The 13112-nt window shown below is 37.7% G+C and overlaps 1 protein-coding gene across 1 annotated transcript; it reads left to right on the top strand.

Annotated features, from left to right (window-relative positions):
• Window positions 1-721: 721 nt before the first annotated feature.
• LOC139940426 (beta-1 adrenergic receptor-like) lies at window positions 722-3397 on the top strand. The gene has a single exon (XM_071936665.1). The coding sequence runs from the start codon at window positions 1000-1002 to the stop codon at window positions 2089-2091; it is 1092 nt and encodes a 363-aa protein (XP_071792766.1). The 5' UTR covers window positions 722-999; the 3' UTR covers window positions 2092-3397.
• Window positions 3398-13112: the final 9715 nt, after the last annotated feature.

Raw genomic sequence — 13112 nt, 5'->3', positions numbered from 1 at the left:
CTTGAGGTCTCGAAATCAAATTCGTGGAAAATTACTTCTTTCTCGAAAACTACTTTATTTCAGAGGGAGCTGTTTCTCACAATGTTTTGTGCTATCAACCTCTCCCCATTACTCATAATCAAGAAAGGTTTTATGATAATAATTATTTTGAGTAATTACCACAGTGTCCACTGCCTTTAAGAAACAATGCAAGCTGCACCGCATCATTCACAGCTTGTCATTGCCCCGTAGGTAGTATTAATTAGCTTTTAAAATATTTTATTCTAATTTGTTTGTGTTTGTAAGTTTGTTGATGTAGGTCTATTTTATTTAATATGTGTATTGATTTTTCCTTTGCTCGGTTTCTGAGAGATGTAAAAATATTAGATATTAAAAATCAAAATGATATAAGCATAAGCCTACTGGTATATAATATAAACCGTATATTCATACAGCAATGACATCTTCCCTTGACAATAAATCACAAAATCACAATGTTATTATATTTGTATTGTATATAAAATAAAATAAAAGTGCAACCTGTATTGCATCATTCATATTGCGTCCTTGCCCCACAGGTCATTAGCTTCATCTTGATGCGCTGTAACTATAACAACGCAACGAGTGACTTCAAATAACAATGAAGGAGTGATGCCATTGGACGAGACAGTAGCTTGTTTGGTTTATTGTAGAAGTGTTGGTGAGGAGCCTGAACAGAATCTACATCATTCAGAAGCCAGTGGGGCCTTCACCAAGACGTTTACAGATATTTCGTGTCCATTTCGGGTTCTCTGCATTTTACATCATTTTCACCTGTTTTCCTCGACCAATACCTGACTCGTAAACTAACGTCTGTGATGAAAAACTGTTGTGCAAACTTCCTACGCGTGCCAGTATCTGCTTGGTTGGCACAGTGACATTCACGAAATTTCGCTCAAACGAAAGACTGTTTCTCCTGAAACACATCAATTGAAACAACTCAATTATTAGCTAAATAAGATTGTTGAATCCTCTGTGAGAATGGAGAACAACACTGAATCAATCGTGGAGGAGTCGTCTTATGTGTATGATTTACTTGGCGAATTCTCACATCCACTGCCGATAGAACTGGTAATCTCGACACTCGTTTGGCTCATGTGGTTGCTGTCTGCAGGTGGTAATATTCTGGTTTTCATCGTGATACTTGGTGACAAACAGCTCCGATCCAACGTGGCTAACCACTACATCTTGAACCTCTCCAGTGCCGACTTATGCGTTGGACTCAACTCTCTCGTGTTCAACAATCTCTGGCGATATTTCGGCAACTGGCCATTTGGGAGAGCCGTTTGCACCTTCTGGACAATTCTAGATTATGCCGCCTGCATGCAATCTGCATTTGCTATCGTTCTCATCAGTATGGACCGTTACTTTCTGGTCACGAAGTTCCTAAAGTATCAGAAGTATCAGAGCAGGGTACTCTCGGGTATCCTTATCGGGGGAACTTGGTCAGTGTCTCTCCTGTTCTTTGCCGTACCGGTCCTCGGCAATGGTCTCTGGGCTCAAAGCAAGGACGTTGTGATCTACTCGGTAACCTGCGATTTCGGTGTACTGTACATCTTACACTACAACATACTTCAAATCCTTGTCGGCTTCGTTACTCCTTTCATCTTCTTGGCTTTCTTTAACATCAATGTGTACGCTAACATTCTAAAGCGCTCCAAGACCCTGGTTCGCACAGTCACAGATGCAACATCACAAAACGCCCCCATCGACCCAGCAATGCCGTCTAGTTTAATACAAGTGGAGCCAAAAGTTCCGACCGGGCAAATCAACCGAAACCTGGACACCAGAAAGTCGTACAAGAAACACCGGAAGGCGGCCATCACGCTGGCCATCATCGTGGGTATGTTCTCACTCAGTTGGGTCCCTTACTACGTTGTGCAGCTGTTATTCATCGTGAAAAAGCCCAATTTTACGTGGCTCCTCTGGAACTCCGTATACTATACTATATGGGTTAACTCGGCCATTAATCCGTTTATCTACGCTGCAACCAGCCCTCGTATGCGAAAAGGTTTCATCAAAGTTCTCTGCTTCTGGAACCGGCGGCTCATGAGAAAGATCCATCCAATTTAAGCATTTTTGTGAATGACTATCACTTTCTTTAGTTCAACGAGGAACTAAAGTGATGTTTGAAGCCTAGAACTTATTATAAATAAATAGTAAACTTGCTGGTACAACCATGTATATAAAATATCTTTCGGGGCAGTGTTGGCTCTGAAGAGAGCCTTTGATATCGACGTTTCGAACAGTACACTCTTCTCATCTTTATGTCTTCATCGAGAAACTGATGACTCACTGATTTTCTTTCACGTCACCGGGAAGATCAAAGCATTAACTTTAAACCAGATTTCTCGATACTCGGCAAACATTTCCTAGTTAAGTTGGATATAAGTCAGTCGATTTAGCAAGCATATGAAGGTAGTTCGACTTTGAGATCTTAAAAATGGTCTCCAGAAAGTCAAAGTCAGTTTTAAGATCCACTCATTTTCCTTTTCGTAAAAAGCCGTTTTAAATGACACTGCGTTTTAAAAGCAGTGGACACTATTGGTAATTACTCAAAATAATAATAATGGGAGAGGTTGATAGTATAAAACATCGTGAGAAACGGCTCCCTCTGAAGTGACATAGTTTTCGAGAAAGGGGTAATTTTCCACGAATATGATTTCGAGACCTCAGAATTAGATTTTGAGGTCTCGAAATCAAGCATCTGAAAGCACACAACTTCGTGTGACAAGGGTGTTTTTTTCTTTCATACTTACCTGGCAACTTCGCTGACCAATTGAGTTCAAATTTTCACAGGTTTGTTATTTTGTGCATAATTATGTTGAGATACACCAAGTGGGAAGACTGGTCTTTGACAATTACCAATAGTGTCCAGTGTCTTTAAGGTCATTCATCACTGGGCAATGTTTGCAACCATCCAAAAACATGACGTCACATTTCAAACAAATGGCTATGTTCATTTTGTGTACAGATAATTTTTTGTTCATTCTTACTCTGATGATTTTCAATCTTACAGTACTGTTTACCTTTGACTGTCGCAAAAAAAAAGACTCATTGGAATGTACAAACCATGTCCGATGACGTCATGATTTGAATTTTGCTAAAATTGGCAACATTTTGTGAGGTTGAGAAATGTAATTTCCCCAAATCTAATTGGACTTTGACGATTACCCCATAACACATAATTCGACCTCGGATCTCCTCTTGGTTAAATGGGCGAATTGACGGACTGCTAGGTACTTGTAATAACTACTTTATAGTTTTAAAAAAAAATGTTGCTGTTGTTGTACATACTATTGCTGTTTTAATTAGTTTGGTTCTTTTAAAAAGATTACTTTTCGAAGAACTAAATCCATTATGTTTAATCTGCAGATTAAAACGGGTGAGTGATTTTGCCCATTATATAAAAAAAAAAAAAAAACAGTCAGCGTTGTCACAATTTTAAAAACACGAATGGAAAAAGCACGTATCACTGGTATATTATGCAACTTATAATGTATTTAAGTACACCTATTATTTGAAAATAGTTGTTCCAGATCAAAAGTGTATCAACTTCGAGAATTATGACGCAGGTATTTCTATCGAGACATTGGAAGGAATGTGATAGAACAAACTCTATTTCGAACATTAGTTTTGAAGTGTTGACGACTTATAAAAACCCACCAAATCATCATAACTTATGGGCCCATAGCTGTGTAAAAGCACTTTACACTAGGCACTATAGTGTATTCCAACATGCACAAAATAACATACCTGTGAAAATTTTGACTCGGCAAAAAAAATCGAAGTTGCAAGAGAATAATGAAAGAGAAAGCACCCTTCGGATGTCTAAAAAAAAAATGTATTAAAAAAACTTCAGTTCTGGCCTAAGCATTATAATATTTGAGTATAAACCACCTTTGCAAGTCTGTTCGATTTCAGTTAAAAAATGTGTCACAGATAAGGAAGTATGTATCTGAAGAGGCATGTCATCATGTGATTCGCAGCCATGTTCTTTCCCGGTTAGACTATATAATTGTAACGGGTTGTTTACAGAAGTCCCACAGGTGCATATTAAGAGACTTCAAAGTTTGCAGAACTGGGCTGCTCGTGTTATCTTTAGGTTTGATCGCCGTCATGATGCCATGCCTCTTCTAAGATCGCTTCATTGGTTACCAATTAAACAGAGGATTGTATTTAAGATTCTTTTATTCGTTTACAAATTCTTTCACAATCAGGCACCAGTGTATTTTAATGAATGTATTCAGTTGTATCGACCTTTGCGTTCAAATCTTCGCTCCAATGCAGATTCATTTCGCCTTACTTTTCCCATGACAGCGGGAGATCGAACATTCACTGTTTCAGCAGCTAAAGAGTGGAATGAACTTCCCTCCTATATTAAATCTGCTGAAACAGTGAATGTGTTTAAGAAGATTCTCAAAACCTACCTCTTTCCTAATTGATTTTTTTTTGTTCTATTGTTGTTTGTATGTACAATGTTTAATTTATTGCTCTTTGTAAACGCTGTGATATGGTTTTACCATGAATAGCGTGCCTAAATGCTTAATAATAGTAACAGTATAAGAAATTACCTTTTCCTCAAACACATATATACGTTACTTCAGATGGAGCCGTTTCTCAAAAGGTTTTTAAACCAATAACAGCTCTCCATTTCTCTCAAGTTACCAATAAACTTGTATATGCTAGCAAATATTTTGAGTAATTACCAATAGTGCACCAACCCAACCAACAAAATGCAATTAATTGCTGACACGCACATGAATGTAATATTGCCCCTTTGCAGCTTGAATTCGTCGCTCTGTTGAGCCACAGCACCTCGTCCTATCATGCCAGGTGGATCAATGGCTCTGACATAGGCTTTACAGGATTTCCCTTGTGATTTAGAACTACAATAAAGGGGAGGTATACGTTTGATAATCACTCATAAAACTTTAATGTCAATAAAAACTTGCTTTGTATACAGATACAGCATTATTTCGATATAAAGCATTTTGAGAATCATTTCTCTTCGAAGTATAATGTGTTTATGGATAAAGATATCAGTTTCTATCCCCTAAATTTGAATCTGAGAAACGTTACTGTCAGATACGTTTCTCAGATTGTGTATTCAAGTTACGGAGTGTTCTTCCTACGTGAACAAAACTGCTCTGGAGTTTCGTTGATATCTCAACAATGCGAATTTTTGCAGGTTATTAAAAATATTGTGTATAAATTACATCTGTATGATGATGATGAAAGAAAAAACGTCCTTGTTGTACAAAATTGTGTGCTTTAAGATAGGAATAAAAGGCTTCTGGCTAGAAGTATTTTACTATTTGAGTGAGAAATTTACCCTTTCTCAAAAACTACGTTACTTCAGAGGGAGCCGTTTCTCACAATGTTTTATACTATCAACAGCTCTCCGTTGCTTTGTTACCAAGTTAAAGTTACATCTATATAGGATATATATATTCGTATGGAAAAAAGGAAAAACACTGTCCCTTAAAGGACATTTTTTTTGTTTTCTCCAACCAACTTTAACAGTAGAAAACAATTTCTCAGTGCGATTGTTATCAGCACCATATTACTATAGAAAAAGTTAAACAAAAATATATAACAATATAGAAAGGTTTGTGGTAACACCATGTGATGACTAGGCCTATCTCTAATGAGTTGGGGTGGTTCTGAAAAGAATCGTTGGTTTCAACTCGACGTTTCGATCAGTATGCTCTGGTCGTCTTCTAGAGAAAAGTATATTAAGGTTTATAGTTACCAGTAACTATTTTATATATAAGTTGGCTATTATCAGAAAAACAATATTTTTAATAAAAATTGTAAGAGCAGTGTACTTTTCACTAATCACAACAGAGTTTTTTATTATTTTTTTTTTTACAAGAGGTTTAACACAGATTATAATATTGTCGTTTTATTTGAGTCTTCTAATCAAAACATAATTGCAACTCCATGTACCGAAAACGTACGCCGAACTTAAATTAAAAAAGAAAAATAAATATTAATTGCGTATTGTACTGAACGTAAAATGTGTATGCCTTTATGTTGGACACCGTGCTATCTTTTCAACTGTTCAGTCACCGTACATGTTAATAAAAGATCACAACTCTTGTAAATTTTTGTTTTCTTTATTTTTTGACTTATTTTAATGCGATTCACGTCTTCGTCTAAATGTTTTCATGTCTGGCTTGAATGGTTGGATGTTTCTTTGTCAAACTATTTGTTTCTGCGATCGATCGGAAGTCCCAAATCGATTGGATGTCTTCAGTCAGTCAGTAGATCGGACGTCCTCGGTAAGTCAGTCGGACGTCATCAGTCGGTCGGTCGATAAATGAATAATAAGCATGAACATTCATGGAACTGTAGAGGGACCCTTAAAGAAGCAAAGCTTGTAAGGTTATGGTTCCCTGAGCAAGTGTGCATTGAGCCGATAATTATTTTGATGTGTTTTTTGGAAGATATATCTGGAGTAGCATCTTCCCCACAAAAAACATCTGAGCCTCGGCAAAAGTAGTACAAGGCAAATTCAACCGAATTGATATATCACACGATTATTCATAAGAGCCAACATGAGTTTCAACCCTGATGGGAAACAAAATAAAAGTATTTTATGAAAACAAAGGTCCTAAAGAGCAGTTGCGTAAACTGATGTGGGCAGAGTTGGGTGTAGCTCCCTGCATCAGAACCACCCCCGGGTCATCTGCCAACCTCCTCCCCACCCCCGTTCAGTCCCCCGTGCCATGTCTTCTTCCCTGCTTGCCCCTGGGAAGGGTTTCCATGACGCTTATTGTCAGATAAAGAAATAACTGTGTTTTCATTGGAAATGAACTTGAGGAAATACGTTAAGGAGAATGGACGAGAATGTGTAGATTCGTGAATATAATGTACAAGCCGAAGGCGAGTACATTGTAATCACGAGTCTACACTTTAGAGTCTATTCTCTGACTAAGACTATTTCCCTCATTAGGTTAATATGTGATATATTGAAACTGGTTTCAATGAAATGGATTTCTCAATAGAAACAACACTTAGACTATCTTATTTCGTATACGTTTTCAAACGTCGGTTGGTCACATTTTATAATTATTTTACAAAATATATAGGCATATTGTAGTGCTTGCAAAATTATCAAGTACAATGTCAGTTTGCTTCGCTAACAATAAATTGTGTTACTAAAAATGGATTTTTCTAAGCTGGAAAATTATACTGTAAAATGAAAGCTAACTTATTTTCAGCTGTGTTTGTTGCCCTTCATGTATATTTTTGAGTTTAGAAAGACAAATTTAACTATTTACTTAAGTGAGTCTGTACTCAACTGTAGATTATGTTACGAATCTACACTTAAATGTAGATTCGTAACGAAAGAGTAGATTCGTAAAAATAATCTACACTTTCAACAATAGAGTGACGTCACAGAAATAGTTTAATCTAAAAGATTGGGGCAGTGATTCGAGAAAAGTAATGGTGCATATATAAGATGAGATGTCGAACAATGAAAACAATTTCAGAAGAAATGGGTGAAGCTGCAGCTGCAGTGCTTTATTCTAAATTCGGTTGTAGAATAATACAAGTTGACATGTTTCAAGCGCCTTTTTTATTACAGTTATCCTATATAAAGGGTAACAAAATATTTCTGGGCTTTGAGGATTTTGTAATCAGAGCGGGCAAATCTTTCCCTTCAGATTTGTTTTAACAGTTGTTTTCTGTTATATAACTTCATCTGTGCTGTGCTGTGGCGTGTCAAAGAATAATTCCCACAATGACGTCATAAAGAATAATTTCCACAATAACACAATAGACCGATCCATTACGCCCGGCCTCCTTACCAGTTGACCAATCACAGCCGCGAAACCCGACCACCATTAATGCAAAGATCACCAAACGTTTCAAATGGTGGTCAGATTTCGCAGTCGTGATTGGTCGATGATAATTGGGCCTGGCTTAATGGATCGGTGTATTTAGACAGCAACTTAAGAAACCGGTGGCACATAAAAGGCCTTCATCAATAACTCTAAGATAGTATCGTTTTGTAACGGATGAATGAAAGAATTAATCTGCTTCACCTACATGGCGTTTCTGGTGAAGTTCTTTATTATTCCAAGTCCATTCCGAAATGAATATTGTCCGCTAACCTTGAGCGACTTAAACCACTGAATCTTTTGTAACTTATTTCCTTTCTGCATACTCAAAAGGAAAATTGTAAAATTCTCTGGATAACGTAAAAAACCTCTGGAGAAGGAAATTTGACAGCAAAAGAAACAGGAAACACCATCTTCTACAGGGAATGCGGTAATAACTCTAAAATAGTTTCCGATGAATGAAATAAATTAATCTGCTTCACTAGTTCTTCGTTTCTGGTGGTATTCTTTAATATTGTCTGATAACCTTGCGTCAGTAATAAGCGATTTAAACCACTGGGTCTTAGTGTAACTTGTTTCCTTATTGCACCATATTAAAAAATTCTCTGGAGAACGTGTAGCACGAAACTCCACCAAAGCTTTGGTAAATATGATATAGAAAACCTCGTTCCAGTTTTTCTATATAGATAACGACAATGGGTTCAGACAATATACGAGAACGTAGAAGATTCTCTGGAGAAAGGAATTTTAGACAGCAAAAGAAGCAGGGGACGCCATTAATCTACAGGGAATGTGCCAATAACTCTAAAATAGTTTCGTTTCGTAACAGATGAATGGAAGAATTAATCTGCTCGCCTACAGTTTTTTGTTGCTGGTGGTGTTTTTCATTATTCCAAGTCCACTCTGAAATTATTTTTGTCCGCTAACCTTGAGCGGCTCTGGCCTTTATCGCACGGCCACGACCCTGCCGGTTTTAAACGGCAGTTGAAGAACTCGTCGGTGGCCTTTTATCCCCTTATTTAAAAACCTCTGGAAAATATCACTTCGTTTCTACGACGATGAAAAAGCCCTCTGCAGCCGATTTCACGAAACTCTATATAGGATTAATCCTAACTCGAGTTAGGACGAGTAACCCGTCCTAACTTATGGGTTCAATGCGTCCTAACGTCTATGGTTACGGAACTTAACTCGTCTTAAGTCCTAAGATTAATCATAAGTTAGGAAGAGTTTGGTGAAATCGACGGCAGGTGAGCTCATTGACCAGGGTGTTCGGGGGGGACTGCTGTTCAGATGCTGAACCGTATTCCGATTTCTTAAAAAACATTCAGTAGTCGGTCTTTTTCGGGTAACTTTGATGTTTTTGTCACAATACAACACAACATGGACTTAGGCCTACATCTTACTTTAAATACATGTATGTCATGTGACGAATTAAAATACAGGATGCACCATGTCGGCAAATAGCGGGCGGGGACTTGAGTGTTATTCAACAGTAAGATTGTAAATCTAGGTAAAGCTGAAGGTTTCGGTTCGCAATGAGACACATTTTCCTTGTGGCCGGGCGGCATTGATGTGTACTGGAATTAAGACATAAAGGAGTACCTTTGATGGCTCACCGATCGATGCAAGAAGCGAGTTCTACATCCCAAGGTTCCATCCCAAGATTCTGTAAGATTAAAGGCACTGGACAGTATTGGTAATTTATACTCAAAATAATTGTAAGCGTAAAACATATTGGTAACACGCGATGGAGAGTAAAGTTGTTATAAGTATAACACACTGTGGGAAACGGCTCCCTCGAGAAAGAAGTAAATTTCCGCGAATTGTTTTGATTTCGAGACCTCATTATTAGATTTATGAGGTCCCTAAATCAAGCATCTCTGAAGGCACACAGTGTGACAAGGGAGTTTTTATTCCGTTTTTCTCTCGCTACTTCAACGAGTTTGTATTAATGTTTATGGTCGACATGTTGCGATACACCAAGTTGGAAGACTGGTCTTCGACAATTACTTAAGTTGTCCAGTGCCTTTAACACCATTCTGACATTTTCGGCCACATTTTCTATATAAAAAATTATTCACCTTTTAATAGTTATAGCTGAAGGTGAACCATTTCTGACATGTCAGCACGACCATTCACTGCAAAAGCTGGGGTATAGAATTGACGGTGTGTAGAATGTGATCGACTTGAATTTATACCGCAACCTTTTCCGCCACCAGGGCACGACGAACTCGCCTTGTTTGGAAATGACACTGTTAGACTCTTTTAAAGGCAGTGGACACTATTGGTAATTGTCAAAGACTAGCCTTCGTAGTTGGTGTATCTCAACATATGCATAAAATAACAAACCTGTGGAAATTTGAGCTCAATCGGTCACCGAACTTGCAAGATAGTAATGAAAGAAAAAACCACCCTTGTCACACGAAACTGTGTGCGTTTAGATGGTTGATTTCGAGACCTCAAGTTCTAAATCTGAGGTCTCGAAATCAAATTCGTTGAAAATTACTTCTTTCTCGAAAACTATGGCACTTCAGAGGGATCCGTTTCTCACAATGTTTTAAACCATCAACCTCTCCCCATTACACGTATTCAAGAAAGGTTTTGTGCAAATAATTATTTTGAGTAATTACCAATAGTGTCCACTGCCTTCAAATATTAAATTTCCGAGCTCTGCGGCAGTATTAATGGCAACTAGAGGACGACGCTAAACGCGTATCCACCAATCGAATACAAGGATCTAAATGTATATATGTATGGGGCACAAGGCCAATATCACAATGGTGCTTTGAAACTTTATATCCGAATGCACTATTCCAAAAGCTATAGTTATACAGACCTGCCTTATAATTATAAATGTTAAATATTTCTGGCAATGCACGAAACGGTGCTTACGGTGCTTAATTACTGTAGCTCGCAATGCTTACATGTCAATCAGAAGCCCCTCTCCACAATGTTCTGGGTTCTTTTGTGCACTACCACTTCTGACACACGGGACATGCGGCTTGATGTCCCATCCGAAGGACTTGCTCAAGGACACATGATATTGTGCCACGACTGGTACTACACTGTATAACCCGCATTCTGCTGATCAGTAACATCGCAGCTCGGCTATACGAGATGCTTAGGAAACTACTGAGAATATTGGAGGTTAACTTTGGCCCCAATTCTTATGTTCACTTCCTTTTACGGTTAGGGTTAAAAACAAGAATGAATTTATCTTCAAATTTTGAATTTAACAATGACCCTGGATCGCCCAATAATGTACCACTTTTATTAGATACCGTACTGAATAGGTCTTTAATTAATTAGTCATGTAAAACAAAAGAACAATACTCTTTTGCCATCTGAACGTCTATTTTCTATTACTGATTTTTTCTAAGCCTTCATTTAAATACGTACTTGAAAACGTTATTTCTCTCTCTTCTTTTTCAATCTCCCTTAATACTTGGTTGAGATGTGTTTCTTATTTTTATTATTCTATATAGGCCCTCATATTTCTTAGAATTCTTCTGGGCATTGTTTGTATAGCTGATTTTGTTTTGAATTTGTTACTGTGTGATCCAATGGCCACAAGGGAGACTTATTGGGATACTGGTTAAATAGAAGAAAATAAACGCTAATCAAAGCTCGTGTCTCTATTGACGTCGGGGCCAAGACCGCACAAAATCGGCTCAAAACTCCCCTAGCGGACCAGTGGCACTCCATCAAAAATTCATCCTTTTCGTTAACGACGTCCCGGGGAGGTTTTCTGCATGTTATGGCATTGTATCGCCATGGTTCAATTACAGACGATAGGCTCTCAATCAAAGAGTTGTTCAAACCGAACGATTGCAGCACTCCAATCTTTGTGAATCATGTAAACAATTATTAATTTATTGTATTATTTTCATTTTATTTTTTTTATCGTGACGTCGTGTCGGGGGAAGGGGCAAAAACACCTTGACATATGAAAACTTATGATGCCGATTAAAGGCACTGAACACTATTGTAATTGCCCGTACTCAAAATAAGATGTTAGCATAAAAACTTGCTTGTTATAAAGACCAACGGAGAGCTGTTCAATCGATAAAAAAAAAACATTTTGAGAAACGTCTCCCTTTGAAGTAACGTTTAGTTTTTGAGAACGAGGTAATTTCTCACTCAATTAATATTAAAAGACTTCAGGCCTGTTTAAAGGCATAATAATAAACGCACACACAATCTGTGCTATGAGGGTGTTTTTTCGTCCTAACGTAGGACTAGCCATACGTGTATTATATCTAACTCTTTGTGAAATCGACCCCAGTAACATAAATTACAACATTATTTTCTCCTTGGCGTAATACTCGAACATGTGTCTCATCACAAATACGCGATTAAATTCATATTATTTGAACATCAGCGTGGTATGATTTGTCCTTGAGTTGCGCAAGATTGCAAATCCGCTTCAAGAGCTGTGTGTTGGTAAATAAAAAAAAACGATGCATGGCACAAGCATTTCTCGAAGGTCGTGATTTTTAGAATTAAAACAGCTGCAGCTTTCTCTTAGCGAGGAAAAACCTCTCAAACACGCACAGAAATAATGGTAAGTCAAGTGTTTATTGTATTTTTTTTCAAAACACAGGCGTTATCCGTTAAGGATACGAACAAAATACTGAAGCCTATTATTATTTCCAGTGCACCGTTTCAAAAATACACACAAAATGGTATTTTCGAAACGCATGCTTTTTCCAGTTCGTTCTCCGTAAAAAAAAGAACCTTAAGCCCGTCTTTTCCAGCGCGCCGTTTCGAAAATACCCAGATTTGAATCTTTTCGAAACTCAGCCTTTTTCCAGTTCAGGCTCCAACAAATACTGCAGCCTGTTATAATTCCAGTGCATTGTTTCGAACACCATAACTGGCATCCTTTTTAAATCAGCTGAATATCTACTGCCATTATTTCTGTTTCTATTGATGACACAAACAACTTGTTATCGATGAAGAGTAAAATAGCTAAAAGTCTATGTAAACAGCGGGGGGGGGGGGAACTATCAAATAAATAGACAGACAAGAAAAACAAGAACTTGACGAGATGCAAAATTGACGTTTTCAGGCGCAAGGACATGAGGTGCATAGTTTCACCACGATGAGAGTGTTCAGACCGAGTACTTGCCAAAAGAAAACAACCCCAAAACAGCATGTTATTTGACTATGTTATATTTTGTCACCTACAAACATTTTCTGCGGTCTAAAGATCTTAGTTTGATCGTAGATTTTTTGCCT

The sequence above is a fragment of the Asterias amurensis genome, chromosome 1 (genome assembly GCF_032118995.1).
Source record: "Asterias amurensis chromosome 1, ASM3211899v1".
In the NCBI taxonomy this organism is placed as follows: Eukaryota; Metazoa; Echinodermata; class Asteroidea; order Forcipulatida; family Asteriidae; genus Asterias; species Asterias amurensis.
The sequence above is the reverse complement of the archived record's forward strand: the minus strand, read 5'-3'. Positions and strand labels throughout refer to the sequence as shown.